This window comes from Manacus vitellinus, unplaced genomic scaffold, assembly GCF_001715985.3.
Source record: "Manacus vitellinus isolate BGI_N305 unplaced genomic scaffold, ASM171598v3 scaffold_5_pilon, whole genome shotgun sequence".
Taxonomy (NCBI): domain Eukaryota; kingdom Metazoa; phylum Chordata; class Aves; order Passeriformes; family Pipridae; genus Manacus; species Manacus vitellinus.
This window is the reverse complement of record NW_021940682.1, coordinates 14,090,647-14,108,945: the sequence shown is the minus strand read 5'-3', so window position 1 is coordinate 14,108,945 and position 18,299 is coordinate 14,090,647. Positions and strand designations below refer to the sequence as shown.

Sequence of the window (18,299 nt, the reverse complement as noted above, 5' to 3'; positions counted from 1 at the left end):
AGCATCTACCAATTTGAAATGACTTGTATATGGGATTCTTTCAGAAGAGGTATAAGAATAGAAATATTGATAAGCAAGTTATGCATTGTTAGTGACCACTAATTTTATATCTATCTTAAATAACATCATAATAAGACTAATTTATTATTTTTATTCATCTAAATGGTTACTTACCTCCTGTGTCATACTCTGTAATGCTAGAGGCCACACTGCACAACCAGCCTGAAGTCTGTGGGCTTTGTTCTGCTGTCTATGGAATATGGCACCAAAACTTAAGTTAACAGTCACATTTATAGAAATTTTCCTTTCCTCACCCCAAGGGCACCTATATTTAAGGATGCTTAGATCGGTCAAGAATGTCTTAAAATGAACAGTTCCAATAGAGAACAAAGAGTGGGCTAAGAGGAAGCAGATGCTCTTTAATTATTTTGCCAAGTGAGTCAACTGCAGTCTCTAAAGGCCAGAGATGTTTATTTCTGCATGGCATTTGTTACACCTTGGAAAAACACTCAGGAGTTGCTATTGAAGACTGACCAAAAGATGTGGAAGTGCTAATAGTCACTCTGTGTAGACATCCAATTTCTGTATTGCTTATCTCATCTCCTCACACAGTCCCCAGTAGCCCACACTGTCAGTAGAGAAGCATGTGTGCTGCAGACCATGCCTTGCTGGGCTTCAGAGCCTGTGGGGAATCTGCCTGGAACTGACCTTCATCTATGTTATGCTTTTGCTTGGTTAGGCCCTTTGTTTGCTTCCTTTTTGGTAAATAGTTTGTTCCTGCCTGTGAGGAAATCTCAGTTACTATGATTTGGCACAAACCAAATGGCAGAAAAAATCCTGTGAAAGAAGGTAATGAATTGTGATGCCTCTGACAATGAATCATGACCTCATTGAATGGGTCAGTCATGAAATCTGGTTGTCAAGAATACAGATGCTATTTATACACAGTGAATCTGTTAATTCACAAACACGAAAATCAGATACTGAACTCTTAAATGGGAATGTATCGAATTACTAGAATTTCCCCCCCCCACGCACACTCCAACATAGAAAAATGCTTTAAAACCTATTGATGGCTTTGAACTAATTTTGGATACAGCTTATACTAAATCAGCAGATAGATAAATAATGACCCTCATAAATTCCCCATTGGGAAATTGTGTTCTGTGATTCACCGTGTCCTCCCTGGGAATGTCCTCCACACCAGGATGACTTTGCAATATTGCTTACAAAAGTTTAAACTGCTTCTTGCCCATAACTGTAATACATCATTTCAGATCTGCCTCAAACATGACCTGTTGCACCACTTTCTGTTCCAGTCCCTGAGCTATCCCATGCTGTTCAAGCACCTCAGCACTGATCTGCAGCAGTTCTGGCATTCTGCAGCATTGCACCTTTTAATGCCAACGAAGGAAGACCTACTCTGAGAGGAGTAAAGGCTCAAGAGGGTTAAACATACCCCTCCTTTAAATGAGCATTGGAGTCAGTAAGGTGCTTCCACCCTGCCAAACAAGGAGCATCATGGTTTTATTAGTGGTGTTTTTGCAGGCAAGAGGCCTCCTTAAACATTAGTACAGGAGTTGAAGGAAGAGAAGTTGAAGAATCCTTTTGAGAGCAAAGTGAGAACTTTGAAAAGTGCAAGGCAGGGACAGTCTGTCATCTTACAGCAGTGGCAGTAAGTTGGGGAGTAAAGTGATCCCTGGGACCATGGGCACCAAATCAGGCAGGGCAGGGATTTGAATCCCTCATCCAAAAAGCAATGTCTGGGTTGCTGGCTACTCCAACCTGAGTCTCTTCCACTCATGTAGTTCAGAAATGTCACTCTGAAACCTCCCTGATAACTTTTTTATGAAGAATACAAACCTTTCTGAGGAAATTGGTTCTTTTATTAAACCATTCGTTTCTGATAAAACACAGTTTAAAAATAAAGTTTCCAGACAAGTCTAATCGAGGCATAAGTTACACATGTGGTGCATGCTTGCAGGGTGATTTGGGGCATATTTAAACTTTTCAATAATATGTGCCTGTAAAAAAGCCTATTGAGATGGCATTAAAGTGATATATATAGGTGGCTTTACTGTGCATACTTGCTGAATATTTGACTCCTGTTGATTTCAGTGGAAAGTGTCTGGTTGCCTAAGCAAGGAATCTTAAGTTTTTAAGCAGGAAATCTCCCTGTTTACAAAATACCACTTATTTACCTAAATTGTGAAGTGCTCATGGGCTTAATTAAGCATATCTATTCAGTGCTTTGCAAAATTAAACTTCTCTAGGCTGAAATTTAGCCTTAATTTATTCTTATTTCTTACCCTTCAGTCTGGGAAGAAGGTATATAGTTATACAGGATATCCAGTGCTCTCTGATTTTGTAAGGGCTGAAGCAAAGTGAGAAATTACCAAGATGTGTCTTTGGGTAAAAAAATGTCAGAGATTGTGGTTAAGGAAACATTTGGCCACATACTTCTTTTTGAGAGAGAAAATGCTTCGGGGGAAAAAAAGATGGTTAAAGGTACTTACAGAAATAATGTTGTATTCAAGTGTATGTAATGTTGTATTCACTTATTGTTTAGCGATTTGAACATCAGGTTTGAAATATTTAATCTCTCTAGAGAGGACAATGCAGATGGTAAAGTAAGGAGCTTTAGGATTTTTGTTTTCAGTGTATTTCCGTTCAGATAACTGACCTTAGAGCCCTCCTAGACTCCACCAGCGTGTAACATTCTTACCTTCCATCTCAGACCCCATTGCCAGTCCATGAGGCTCCAACTGTGTCAATGTTTAAGTGCTTTGGGTCAGAACCTGGTGAATAAATGGGAACTATTGGCACAGTTAGCTTGTTTCACCAGGCCACAAACGTATGGAAGTGTTCCAGGAGGATGACTGTGTGTAATCAGTGAGTGGTAACGGTTGCTGATTAACTAGGATGGTATTAACAGAAATGTAGATAGTGCCAAGTTGTTTAATGACAACTAACCAAGTGTTAAATAGATGTGGAATTTTAAGTTCTGATCTTTCAGTACTTAAATTGCTAAATGAAGATTAAGGAAGTGTATTTTTTTATTAGTTCTCAGGAGGCTGTGATCAAAAGTGGGAAGGATCCGTAGGTCAGCCTGAAGGCTAGCATTTTTCCTAAGGTGTCTATCCAGCTAATGGCACTGGAATTTTATATTTCTAGCTGCAGTTTTCTCTGTAAGCCTACAGAGCTCTGGAATAGCTTAGAAACTAGGAGGGAAAATAGAAGAAGAAATAAATGCAGCATTATGGTGCTATTCAGCCTTGGAAAAGGGATGTTGCAATAATGAGATTTTTAGTTTCTAGATTGACTTTCTCTTTTTAATGTGGAGATAACACTGAGAGTCTGCTAATAAAGTGACTTTTTTTTTCTTTCTGATTTCCCTGTAGTCTTTTGCCAACTGATCATTTTTTCCCCAATCAGTTTACTGTTGTGCACAATAAAGTTTCAAATGCAGTGGCCATAGCTTTACCTGTGCAGCCCATTGCCTTTTTTATGTACCTCACTCATGCCCATGACAGGCTGTACAAGAATGTCTTGGCCTGCACAATTTCTGCTGTAGCTGGTGGTGCAATAGACCATATCAGGCAGTCAGAACTGAAGGTGAGTTTGTGGGCTGACTGCATAAAAAGAATATGGTCTTTGGATGTAGTGTTGTATATCAGTGCTTAAGGGTCTTGTTGCTTTTTGTAACCTGCTGTTCTTTTCTATGCTTTCATATCTCACATAGTATTTATCTAATTGTGTTACATTTGAAAAGCAGCCTGTTTTTTTGCCTGAGCTGCTTTGTGGTTTTCCTACCTCAGGTCATCCAGATGTTTGCATAGTTCCTTGATGTTCTTTAGTACATCATCTTTAGGACGCATTGACATGTGCTGTCTTTCTTAATCAAAAAATCAGCTTTTTTGGATAGTCATCAGCTTCATTCAGATTTCTACAGTTCACTTCAGGTTCCCCTGACATCCATATACATGCAGCATCCTGACATCTTCAAATCTGATCAGATCTGAACCACCAGCTAAGCCCTTGACACTTACCAGCTTCTACACACAACAGATTTTGAAGCACGGCAGCAAAGAGCCTCTGCATTGACAACTGCAGTTGTCTGGGTTTGAAATCATCTCCCACACAACTGGGTAGAGACCAACAACTGCATGGCTGTGATGTGACACAGTGTATGTTGATGGGAAATTCCTGCAGCATGGGGGAGCTTGTCCTATAAGAGTTACATCATTCATTAGCCATGTCTGTGCTCACTGTCCCCAGGTCTCAGGGTGGTCAGGGTGCTCAGCAGTGTGAAGACATTCAAAAGGAAACTCACATGTTGTGTAGTAGCAATACAGAGAGCACACAAAAGATTTTTCTTAACAAGTTTTGTCCCATTTGCCATCTTCTTAGCTTTCTTTGATCTACTCTTAAATAAGTACAAGTTACCAGCAGTTTCCATTCTAGGCCTGCTTGTAAATATGCATACTGGTACCCTGTAAAACTGCTAAGCAGCCCTTTAGGATCCTTCAGCCCTATACTTCTGTTACGTGTGCCCATTTCCCTGAGGCAAGATTCAGTTGTTGAGGGTTTTTTCCAAGCATTAATGCCTTTTGCTGGAGTTAAATACAATGGATGAAAAAGGAGATTTTGAAGATCCATTTTTCAGAGGAGAAAATCTGTCATTTTAAATTTATGCCCTTGCCTAACTAAAGCTCCTTCCATTTTTTTGGTGTTCTGTATTTTCACCATGCATTGCAGCAACATGTTACCTCACAGTTATGCTACACTTCTGAACATATGGACAAATGTAAAACCAGCAAAGAATGTAGCATTACTGGGAACAAATACCTACAGAAAGTATTTTTGTCCCAATAATTTCCCAAATTTATGCAGCATGTAGATATATCTTAATCTTGATTTAAAGTGTTCCTATAACCAGAAAAAGCAATTTGCCAATTTCTGACATTATCATTTTTCTCTACAGTTAATTTTCTTTAACTGCGTGTATATTTTCTGACATCCTAATGGCCTCAGCAGTGAAATCTCAGGAAGGAATAAAGTTTTTCTTTTCAAAAGATATTTTTGCTGGTGTTGGGTATGTAGAAAAGAGTGCCATAGCTTTTATGGCAGTGTAAATATTCAGTGGAGAGACTATGTTGTTTGCTGAAGTCAGTGCAGGAAAGTTCAGGCTGCATCCTACTCTTTCCTCCTCCAGTCCACTCACTGGGCAACATATACCATGACTTTAGAGAGCTCCCTGTTCCTGTGGAGTTGTGTTGCTGACACCAGGGGCGTTCATCTTCTCTGGGCTGCTTCTGTTCTACGTGCTGCACTTCAGCTCTGTGTGTTCCCTCCCACAAATGTGATGTTCAGAGCAAAGCTGGCCAGCTCGGCAGCTGGCACTGCAGCTCTGTGGCTCTGCGTGACACAGTGCCTTCACACAATTAACTTAATGCATTCAGAGAACCTCCAGAACTCCTAACTTGGAAATACTCCCAAGGGAGACTTTTTTTTAATCTTTTTAGAAGTCACAGGAATGGAAGTGAATACAAAGTATTTGGTGATTTTTTTTTCTTATGTCTAAAATATAGCCCCTATAAAATGAAATCATTTCTGCAAGCCCCTTCTGGCTCCCTTTTAGTTTTTCCTTAGGGCCCCATTCTTGTTCACACTGGCACCAGTGCAAAGTTGCCTCAATGTAAATGCAGACCAGGCCCTTTATGTCAGCATTACAGTTTAAATCTAGACCAGTGTGAGCATCTCCCATTAGGAGAGGATAAATACCTGCTAGAAATTGGAATTCAAAGGGTGAAGCATTGTACTGCATTGCTGTGTTGTCTTAACGCAACAGAGATCAGTCTTGTTTAAATGAAGCAATGGCAAAAAGGAAGTCAGATTAGATTCAGTCCTTTTTGAACTATTTAAATGGGCATAGGAATTAATTTCAAGCTTTTTCTTCTCAATAACTAACCAGAGAAGAGTCTGCCTGGCCTGAAATAGTGAATCAATTTCATTAGCAGAAACAGTCATGTGGAAATTTGAGATTAATGTTTAATACCTACATCCCTATGTCCCTTGTCCTTCCATCTTGTTCAGCAGAGTCCATAACCCAGCAGCTCCGTGATTAGAGTTGTGGAAGCATTTATGAGGTGTTGCTTCACAAACTAGAGCAGCACCCTCACTCAAATGTGCAGGTGATACTGGGAAGGAGTTTCAAAAGCACATCACCTCTAGAGTATGCGGTTACTTGTGAAAGACATGGCAAAGCCTGCCTTGTAAAAAGACAGAAGGAAGTCTGTGTAGTTTGTGGGTTGTTTTTCTTCTGTTTTTAGGAGGGCAGCAAACTGAACACACTTAAAAAAAGCATGTAAAGCAAATCTGTATTCTAACAGCAGGATGTCTTTTCTCTTTTCTCCCTCTGAGGTGATTCACTGGAACTCACCAAAGAAGCTGCGAGTGAAAAACAAGCATGTGGAGTTTTTCCGCAACCTCTACCTGACATTCCTGGAATATGATGGGAATTTGCTGAGACGGGAACTCTTTGGCTGCCCCAGTGAGGCAGACATTAACAGTGAAAATGTAAGTAGGGTGTCTAGGGCTTGACTATTTAAAGGGTGGTTCAAACAAGGCACAAGCTGTGTGAAGGCTTGGAGTTTGTGGTGTGTGTCTTGCAGGATGGAGGAACTCCAGAGAACTGAAAGCAGTGCTCATATTCCAGGAGTGACACTGTGCAAATCATTTAAGCTCTCTGTGCCTCAGTTTCTCCCCTGTGAAACTGTTGTACTAATCTCATCTTTACCCTGGTTTTTGATGCCTTTTTTGGTCTACTTTGCCCTTTAAAAATCTCCGACAAAGGTAACATCACAAGCTGAAAATGAGTGTTTGGGCTCTTATTCCATTAGGCAATTCTGCAGATCTTACCCTTAGACCTCGTCCTGGTTTCAGCTGTGGTAGAACTCATTTTTTATCTTAGTAGCTGGTATGGTGATTCAGTGGGACAAACCTAAAACTTTCCAGGAAAAGGTCTTGTTTCTTGCTGTGTATTTGTTCAGTATACAGTGACGTCAGTTTTGGGTAGTAGATACTAATGCACAAATAAGGAAGAAGAAATGAACATATCAAGACTGCTGGATTTAGGTCTATGAGTTCTTGCCATGCTGCAGACTACAGAATGTGTGAATATTTCAAGGTAAAGATAGGGTCTGAGACTGCAGGTTTTTTCTGTATTTCCCTTAACTAAACAAAGTGGTATTTATGTGTATCTGCATAAAATTTGCAATCAGAACCTTTCAGACGAAGCAAATCCTTTGAAAATGGTTGAAATCAAGGATGTTTAGACACAGACGTTGTGTGTGTATGCCTTAGTACATATAATTCCAAAGTAAAAAACTATTCACCGAAATGTTTATACACAGATGTATATGAACTCCTTGTGTATAATGTGGTCTCTGGAGATTTCTAGACCAAGTACCAATTTTGACTACATAGTCTGAAAGGGAATAAAAAGGAATCTGTAACATTTTATTCAGGAAAAAAATATTTCCAAAATATACAACATCGTCTATATATAAATCAATTAAGCAAAGTATCATGTCCACATTAGCAGTTGAGGTAATTGACAGTCAATATCATCACTGGGGCTGGTAGTGTTTCCATTTAGCCTGTGAATCAAATGACCACAGGAGATGCCATTCCCATATTTTTAAATAAAGCACTCAGAGATTGGATAGATATATTTTAGCCCAAGACACAGCTTTCCAGATACATATTTTACCACACCACTGTCTTCTGAAAGAAGTGAGGCTTAAGTGGGAGACAAGAAGCGGGTGGAGAATGAGAGAGAGGGAAAGCAAGCACACCACAAGAGCAAAAGCACATGGAGGAAGAAAATCCTCTGCAAGAGTGAGAGGCTTTTAGACAATCAAGTGAACTGAATGAGTTAAAAGACCATCAGAGCCATCAAGATACAAGAGACAGAGTAGAGGGTAGAATAAGAGGAGAAAAGGTGAGCGAGACATTAAAAAAAGACAACAGAACAACACATACCTTCATCACACTTAAGAATTCAGGTTAAAATTATACTGAATTCACAATGTGTTTTGTGAGTTCGAAGACTATGAATGCAGTCACAGATTTCTTGCTATATTTTCCAGAGCTCTGTAAATCCTTAATAAACAGATTTATTCCAGATGACAAGTTGCTGGGGAGCAGTGCACAGCAAATGTGAGTTCTTCCTGTAAATGGCAGTCCTTAAAGTTTTAAATGTCTCATTTTACTGAACTTGTATCTAGTTGACAGACACTGGAAATGACTAACTGTTTCTTATTCAAGACAAGTAGAACGCAATATGGTATATGCTATAGCTTGTGTCTGAAAAAGAAATGTAACTCATTCCTCCATTTATAAATTATAAAAAAAAAATTGAAAAGAATGAGCCAGACATATAAAAATACATGAGTCCTAACTTGCCAAGAGACACTAAAAATTAATAGCCTTCTATCAAAACAATTGGATATAGAAAAAAATCTAACTTCAGAAAGATTAAGACTAGTCACTTAGGAGAAGGCATTGGTTTTTATTAGTTCCCCTTGATGTAAGCTCCTGTTTAAACTTGATTATGTCCTTTTTATTGTAGAATACAGACAGCAAGTTTCAGCATTGAAGTTATGGGACCCTAAGAATAGGATTATCATGAAAACTACTCTTTCTCTCACTCTGTCTGCCGTAGCATATACAGTGTCACAGGTGTGCTATTAAATACAGCACATTCCCATGATCTATTGCAAGATAATCTTCAGAAGCAGAGCAAAGTGAGCAGGGAACCACTGTCATTCCTCCCAGTACAAGAAATAGGGGACATGAAGTGGAAATAGCAAGTAGCAGGTTCAAAACAAAGATAGACATTTCATGCACAATGTGATGAAGCTTTGAGCAGGAGGTAATGTTTCTAACAGTATACGTATGCTCAAAAATTACTCTTCATGGAAAGAAAATCAGTCAGGAGCTTTTAGCTTTAGTGCAGAAAGTCCTTGAACCACAAGTTCGGGTCTAGGGAAATGTTTTGAGAAAGCCTTGCCGTGCTTTTATGCTCCTCTATAGGCAGCCAGCTCACAACTGGACACAAGGTGCTTGGCTGGATGAACTGACAAGATGTAGCCATACATTTCTGTTACGATAAAAAGCTATAATTTCTATTAATTCAGATATATATGAGGTAGGAATTGCTGTTTGCATTATCTTTTTTTTCCCTATTATTTTTCCTCTCTTCTCTGAATTGAGACTTGAGACTGGTATCCCCAAAATACAGCTGTGCTTTATGATGTTAGGCAGTGAACATAGGTAAAAGTTGCTCCTTCAGCTGCCTTTGCTTCTCTGCCAGTGCCTGTGCTTCTTCTAACCAGTGGACAAAATGTTAGAACAGTTCTGCTGGTTTTATAATTGGAGAAAATTATTTTAGCACTAAATGCACTGAGCCCTGTTGTGGAAGAAGCAGTGGCTTGGTGTGAGTCTCACTCACAGTCTGGCTGCATCAGAAGCTACCTTTAAGGTCTTGTTCCAATATACCACCCAATGCTTCTCTACAGTTTAATATTTACAGTGATGTTTTATTTAAAATTCAACCTGTAATTAAGACATCTCATTTGTAGTGCAAATATCTGTAAAACATGAAAAGGGAGTGTGGCAGTGGGTACTACTGGGCTGATTCTGTTTCTCTGAGGCTCCTTTACACTTATCAGTACTGAGATGGCCTTAAAATGAATGTAAATTATGTGTCTTCCCTTTTTAAGGACTCTTTACAGTGCTAGAGAGATGTAAAGGGGCAGTAGTTTAAAAGGTAATTGGACCTCACTTTAATCTCTCTCTTCCTCTGTGTGTGCGTGTGAATGCGTGTATGCTTAAATATATACTTTATCTATATGCATGGGGAGGTATTAGTACTTTTTTTTTCTAATAGTTGCTAAAAAAGTGTGATACCACAGAGTGAATTTCAAGAGGTCTGAAGGCAGTCTTTGGGTATTGTGCTGCAGAGTCCTAGTCTAGTCAGATGTTGATCTTCAGCTGCACCAAACAGGACTGTTATTAGGTTCCAAAGCATTGCAAATGGGAATGAATAGAACAAATAGGGCTCTGAAACTGAAATACTGAAGGCAAAAAAATACAGACTGAGGTAATTTCTCTGTTTATGTAAAAATGCTTATATATATATATCTATGTGTACATGCATGCTTCATCCTTTCCTTGAAATATTCAAGCTAAAAGACCCTATGGGTTGCAGGGACAGGCTGTGAGCAGGAGCCTGCCATGTGCTCCTTGCCATAGAGCAGTAGTGTAAGTCCCTGTTATTCAATATATGCTAAAATGAGATTACATGGAGCAGACTCTTCTGTGCAAGTTGGTATTACAATCATCCCTTTGTCTTTTGTACAGATTCTGGGCAGAAAATTCAGAATATGAACCAAATCCTCCTGTAAACACGATCATTGACTCAAGAGGCCGTTGGAGCATGTCCTTAGTCACTCCATCCTACTTATTCCATGCTGTTGCCCCATTCTCACTTCTTCTTTCTTATTTTGATGCAATGCAGAATATTTTTGGGAAATCCACAAAGACAAAGCTTACAATAATCTCAAATTTGAACATTTTCTATTGGCTTTTAGTGCTTATATCCAGCATTTTATTCTAAAGGACATACTGCAAAGCCTAAAATATTTCAACAGGGTCTTCCAGCCTATCTCTGTAGTTACACTCTGAGATAGATATCATAAGCCTGATTTTAGCACAGAGGCACACACTCAACCTTTTAGCATTCTCATAAAACTTCTTTCCTGCAGACAGTTTCTCACCAGCTACTTCTGCCAAAGCATTAAATCTGAAGGTTGAATGGGGTGTCCCCTATTAGTGAAGCCTGTGTCCTGATCCAAAGCCCAGAGCAAGCTAAGTGGGAAGTGTATCACTGATTTCACTTAGTTTAAGAAAAGGACAGTAAATTCCCATTAGAGAAGACTTTGACAAAACACATGAGGAAAAAAAGCGCCTGCAGGTTTTTCTTTTCAAGTTTTAAAATCAACAATACAAAGAAACAATGTAAAAAAATCAAGTTGTCCCTGAACACACTTGCTTACATGTGTACTTACATACTAAATATGTTTTTACTTAGTTACTTTTTTTCCTGCAAAACCAGAGATTCTTAATATTCGCAAAAGGCTGTGCATGCCAACTTACAGTGTCCACCAGAACAGCAGGAGATTCCAGCAAGGTACCACACAGTATAAACTCTACTAACACATTTAGCAATTTTTTCAATGACCAAAAATAGCATGCAAAGGGAGCTTTCAAGTCAGTAACACAGCTTTGAACTTGCAGACTGATGCTTTGAATACCCTTTGCTCCTGTTGTATTTCAGAATACTTCCTCATTTGTAGAATTTAAAGTTGCTATTTTGTGATGCCATAGTCTTTCTCTAGTAAAACAGATGGGATATGGCAGTTTTGAGGTGAAATCCCGACTTCCCCAGGTGTGTTGTTTCTATTATTATAACTGTTGTTGTTATTAAATGCTGAGCTGGTAGCCCATCATGTTACTTCCTGAAAATTGCCATTATACTGCTTTCAGCCGTTTATAGTACTGCTAAATGGGAGGTCACATGGACTGGGATTTTTTTCTGTCATGCTGTTGCTCCTTTTTTTCCTTTTCTCACATTAAAAAACACTTTAAAAAAATGTTAAAGTGAAACGCAGGGAAAAGCTTGGAGGTTTGCCCACACCACAACTTCTGATGACCTCTTCACGGTTTACACATTGCCAGTAGTGTTTTCTTTAAGGAGGCTCAAACTCTGGAGACTCTTAGAAGTATGCATGGATACATCAGACCAGATTACATATATCCCAGTGACACAGCAGGGTTGAGCATGCTGCAGGGAGGGCACCTGGACAACAACTGATGTTTTCTGTGACTGTTTCTTCTGAATGCCCCATGACAGGTTCTGACTGGACAGTAGAGCTGAGAGCAGGAACCTGCATTTGGTCTGTTCTGAGGGGCATCCATTGCCCTCAGTGATGTCCAGACCGTAGTGAGGAGAAAAAAATCCGGATTCACATATAAAAGAGATGAAACGTAGATCAAAGGAAAAAAGTAAAAAGTTGAGACAAGTTCTGGAGAGAGTGTGTGGACCAGGAAGAGAAAAGGACTAATGGGTGCCTGTAGATCTCCTAGTGAGTAGACCCACCTGTCAAGACACTGTGCTGCAAGGGAGGTCTGGGAACAGCTGAGCCAAGAAGGTTTGTCAGAGACCTGGGGAAAGGAGATGCAGAGGACTGCCAAGATCTGACATCTGCAGCTAAGATCAAAGAAAGCTGTACTTCATACGTACAGAACTGTCTAAGATGTTACACATGCCTAAAAATTGGGTTCTCAGTTGTATTGAGTGTTTGCAGTCAGGATAAGCCATCACTTTCATTTAGCAAGAGTGTTAGCAGTTTTTACATGCTGCAGCAAAAAATTCCTCTTGCCAGGTAGGCTTGCTCAGGCACAATCCTCTTTGTCCTTAGCACAGCTTTGTTTCACAGAAGGCTCAATTTGACCCGTAGCAAATGTACAAAATTTTATGGTGTGAGAGGAATAAAAGTTTAATTGACATGGGATTAGTCTGGCTTTTATTACTAATCATTGGAGAAGCCAGAAGTACTTTATGTAGGTCATTCAAAACAAGACTCAATGAATGCTTTTTCCTCTCTTCATCATCATCTGCTTTGTTTATGCCATGCTAAAGGCAACTGTTAATTCACACACTATGAAAGTGCTAAATGTTGCAATCCAAATTGCCTACTGGTGGGAACTGGGACAGCCACACAGGAGAAATGAAACTGCTGCAGTTTATAACCAGATTATAGTTACATCCTGGGCTGGTGTTAGTTTTCATTTCAGTGGCTAAGCTGAGTTGATTTTATGCAATGAAACTTTACTGCACACACCTGGGAAAAGAAAAGATGATCTGAAAGGTCAAAGTTTTCATCTAAGCTGCTCAGTTCCTGTTGTTTGTTGATATTGAGTGAGTGACTTAACCCTAGTGTCACCTCACCTCACCTTAAACACTTGAGGAGAGCGAGATGCCTAGGGGTTTTATCCCCTTACCCAAGATCTAAATAGCCTCTAGACACATAACATTGTTTGTTGATGGGCTTTGATCTTTTTTTAGTATCTAATCCTTACAAAAATACTTCTGATCCTGGATTTTTAATTGATCTCATCTGAGATGAAGTCCTACAGATTTTGGTGGGAAGTAAATTGTTTTTGTGACACAGCAGTTTAGAAAAAAAATTAAGCCAATCACGAATTTGCTTACACTAGGAACAGCCTTAGGAAGGAATTTCTGTGAGCAGACTAACCAATTTGCCAGTGAGAGGTACCTGTTGCGTTGGCAGGTATCATATGGGGCTGCCATCTGTCATATGGATAGAAAACACATCATCTCATAGAATTGTATTAGACAAGTAGACCTGGAATATCATGGCAATCTCTGGTAGAGTTGAATACCTTCTGGCCCACCACAGCTCTCTGGCCAGCCTAGCTTCAAAGACTACTTTTCCTGAGATGAAGCCCGATCCCCTGCAACAGCTCCTTGCCCAGAGAAGTAATTTAGCCTATATTTCTTTATGTATTTGTCTCTCTGTTTGAGCACTATGCATGTCATGGCTGCTGTTTTTATTTCTGAAACACGTAGCCTCATGATGCTAATGAAAGCATGTGTTGTTTCCCACTACAGTATTTCCTAAGAGAACATCTACCATACACAGTCTGAAAATAATACATTTTTCCACTTTGGGAGTGTTTCCTAGAGGTAACATTTCCCACATGCTCAGTGGCAAGTAGCCTTAGCATTGAAACTCTTGTAGAAACAGAGAATCTTATGCTAAGCAGGTACTTGCTTATGAGAATACTTGCTGTCACTCTAGGGTTGAGAAGTCTTTGCTATATTAGGCATACCATTATAAATATAATGGAGGGGTCCATAGTGGGGATGCCATCTTTTTGTCAAATCCAGCTGATATTAAGGTCTTTATTTTGGTGGTGCACTGTGTTTAAGTAAGCATCTGTCAGTGTTGCCATTATAAACACATCTTTTCAAGAAGACATAATTTGGGAGCAAACTTTAAACAAAGCCACAAGTTCTTTGACTCTAAATAATGGATCCACTTAATATGCATGCTGTAGAAAAGATTATGTCATTAAAGAAATCTTATGTGATGATGTGACAAAAAAATATGAGGCAACTCAGAGATAAATGTAAGGGTATATGTGTGTCTGTCTTAGAAGATTCCCTGTCTTTTGAATGTTTTGCATCTTTAACGTTCTTCATTTCAAATCTGTGTGTAAAAAATGGTATATGACTGTGTGCAATATATAATTATAGGTGGCATGTGTCCCATCACAGTAGAGAGAAAGCAGCCTTTATATGGGATACTGATGCCTGGTTATCTGAATGTATATATGAATGAGTGAGAGAGGGAAAAGGGCTCTTAAACTGCATAAAACTGTGCAGCACTGAGCTGTTGGTCCTAATAATTTCTCCTTGTCATACTGTTAGCTTCAAATCCAGAGTGCCTCATATTTCCAGCATTGCTTCCAGTAGAAAAGGAATTTTCATATGGATAATCACATGCTGTTGTATTCCACTGCTCTTACCTCACCATTGCAGGATAGGCCCATCCATCCTTAAGGCACACTGCATATAGGCAGTGACAATGCTACAGGGCAAACCACAGCCCATCCTGTGCTGATTGTCCTGCCTGAACGGGCACACCCTACTGCATTTGCCCAGCAGGGTGTGGCTTCTGAGGCTTCCTAGTGGCTTAGGCTCATGGTATGAACCAGCAAGGATTGCACAAGCATTCCTGCAAAGTGATGATGGAGCTGTGTGTCTGATCCTGCCAAGTGATGCCTCCATATTATCCAGGGCTCTCAGACAGCTTGTGCTGGAGGTTCCCCCTGGCAACCTGCCTGCACTCAATGGAAGGGTGCTGGGGGCAGAGGCTGGGGAGAGGAGAGCACATCATGCCCACAGTCCTTCTGGGAACCACTCTCTCCAAAGGTATGGACACAGTCATCTCACCTCTTCTCTTGGGGAAGATACATACAGTACATACAGTACTGAGCATGTGTCATGGGAAGTGACAGGGAAAACCTCTCAGACTATGAGCATAGCTCCAGCCTTAGAAGAGGTCTGACAGGATAGAATCACAGAATATTCAAGGTTGGCAGAGACCTTCAAGATCATCTAGTTTGGCTGTCAACCCAGCACCAGCATGATCATCCCTAAACCATACCCCTGGGTGCCACATCCAGACACCTCTTGAACACTTCCAGAAATGCTGGCTCCACTGCCTCCCTGGCCAACTTATTCCAATGACTAACCACTTTTTCAGTGATAGAAACTTTTCTAATATCTAATCTCAACCTCCCCTGGCACAATTTAAGGCCATTTCCTCTCATCCTTTCACTTGAGAAGTGGCAGAAGAGACTAACCCCCACCTCACTACAGCCTCCTTTCAAGTAGTTTTAGAGAGCAATGAGGTCCCCCCAGAACATCCTTTTCTCCAGACTGAACAACCCCAGTTCCCTCAGCCACTAACATGTTTTCTAGACCCTTCACCAGCTTTGTTGCCCTTCTTTGGACATGAAGAGGGACAGAAACAAAACCCTGACACTACAAAACGTAGTGGAAAGAGCAGGATTTCCTTTTCCCTGTAGCAGAAGGGATCTGCTGTTTGCTGCTCTCCTTCACCTCCATCACCAACTTGGTGACTTGGTGAGCTTCACCATCAAAATTATGGGGCCTCTAAGAAGTTGTCTCTCCTCTTCTTCCCCAACCCAGGGCTCAGTAGTGCACAAAACCATAATTTAGCTCCAAAGGTTATTCTTGAACTCATATTCAAGTATTTATAGCCTCTTTAATTTCAACCCAAATGCAATCTGATAATTACTCAGTGACTGCCTGGTTAATAACTGCTGTGCAATTAAGATCTTGTAGCCTGGTCATTTGTACATACAACAGAATAATAAGGTACCCTTAAAATGTGGATTGCTGTTGTTTTAGCCGTTTAAATTTTGTTCATCTCCTTGATAATTCTGTTAAAGGCGTACTAAGGTCCCTTTTCAAGAAAGAAACAGAAAGATATTATATGCTTTCTAGTCATTATTGTAAATATTGAATTTATTCAAATATTGTTTGAATGTGATTTAGAAAATAAAATGCAGGCTCAGCTGAATGATGGTTTGTAAAGCAGAAAGAATGAAACTCCAAGGATATGTAAAAGAACTCCTGATTTCTATTCCACGTAAAGACGTCTTGATTTCAATAGAAATTTTGCATGAGTAAAGATTTGGCAAGATTCGGACTCTCATCTTTCTAAAAGGTGTCCCTCTTGAGGGATGTTTTAAGATCTGTGCAGAACAATAGCACAGAAGAATGACATTCTGATCCAAAACTCACTGAAATCAAAGTTTGTATTTCCATTATTCAGAAGAAGATTATATAGTGATGTACAGGAAAATACCAGGAATTATTCCATCACCCTTCACAGGAAAACATTCAATTGTAAACATAATGGCAACCATTATGTTTATAGTTCCAAGAACAACAGCTCTTTGTCTTAACACAGTATTAGAACAAAAAATATCTACATTTTTCATTTTTTTTCTTGAAGATGGTGAAACTATTACTTTAAATCATTCTGAGCAGGACAAAAAGATGTCTATAATTCAATAATCTTTTGCATGAAACAGTTTTGAGGTACATTGTGATTTTTATCAAAACTTGTAAAATTCCTATATGAGTATTTTTCACGTTTCCTGATGAATATTTTGCTCATTTACTGTTCTCCTTATAGGATGCTTTTAAGAAATTAATTATAAAAATTATATCTTTATTAGTAACCTACAGTCTAGAGCAACAGAAATAGAACTCAATTTCACATGTTAAGACCATATAAAATTTTTATCTTCATTACATTTTCAGTAGGTATGACTGTTTTTTTCTTTTAAGTGAATGCATTTTAAATAGCCTAGCCAGATGTTTGGCTTTAAAATCATAGAATCTTGGAATCATAGAATAGTTTGAGTTGGAAGAGACCTTTTAATGATCATGTAGTCCAACCCCCAAATAATTAGTTCGGGAGTGGAATTGGTCAGCTACATAAACTTTTGGTCTATTTTTCACTTTCACCTTTCCTCAGAGCTAAACTTTTATTCTCTTAAAGCTATGTGTCTAAGAGACTTGGGATTAGATTGTTTTGAGATGCCCATTTTGGCTTTGAAGGGACTTGGTTTTCAAGGGAGCCTATAAGTTACCTGTTCTCTGCCAATCCACCATCCACCAGATTTCTCAGACTAGGTATCCAGAAGCATAAATCCCATTAAAGTTATAGGCTTAATTCTAGCACTGCTGCAGTTGAAAGAATATTTTCCTTGCAAAATTGAACTACTGCAGAAACATAAATCTCAAGAGATGGAGTAATTATCAGTTAAAGATGTTACTTTTCCAGCTGTCTGTCCATGCTGCTAGCATCAGTTACTGTTCTCCAACAGAGGCATCAGAATGGGAATTGCTCAGTGCAGCACGTGCAGTATTAATCTGCTGTGGAGTGTTGTCTAGTGGAGTATGTCTATGAGTAGTTTGAAACACTGCTTCTAGTAAGGATGAAATTATGCATCACATTGGAGCATTAACTCTGAAACTTTGCAATTATTCAACTTGTTCACTGTTTCGTTGCTAGTCTGGATATTGAAAGTATGTAATAGAGGTGATATATACAATATATAGACCATAATACAATGGTCTGTCTGTATTATGAATTTACTTGCAAGTCATTTTTTCTAATCTCTTGTCCACTGACTTGCGAGGCTTGGGAAAACCCTTCTGCTTTGTGTGTTCTGCTTCCATTCCCCATTGCATCAGGCTGCAAGTTCCCAACCTTGTCGTTCTCTCTGATTTACTAAAATAATTACAAAGAACTTATCTTTATGTCCACTCTTTCTTTACAGCTCCAGAAACAGCTATCTGAGCTGGACGAGGATGACTTGTGCTATGAGTTTCGTCGAGAACGTTTCACCGTCCATCGCACTCATTTGTATTTTCTACATTACGAATACGAGCCTGCTTCAGACAACACCGATGTAACACTGGTGGCACAACTTTCAATGGACAGGTAGGGAAAATCTCTTGTTCATCAGGAAATGTGAGACAATTAATGTTTTCTTACAGAGCAATCTAACTATGTAATGCTTTGGTGCGAGAAAAAACA

General features: G+C 39.4%; 1 protein-coding gene across 4 annotated transcripts in view; it reads left to right on the top strand.

Annotated features, from left to right (window-relative positions):
- The window catches only part of LARGE1 (LARGE xylosyl- and glucuronyltransferase 1), a 279,282-nt gene that overhangs the window by 235,508 nt on the left and 25,475 nt on the right, over positions 1-18,299 (top strand). For all 4 annotated transcript variants that reach the window (XM_008931589.3, XM_018080646.1, XM_018080645.1 and 1 more), the window contains 2 exons: positions 6,424-6,579; positions 18,040-18,203. In XM_008931589.3, the coding sequence (XP_008929837.1) occupies positions 6,424-6,579; positions 18,040-18,203 (320 nt within the window). The remainder of the gene's footprint in view (positions 1-6,423; positions 6,580-18,039; positions 18,204-18,299) is intronic.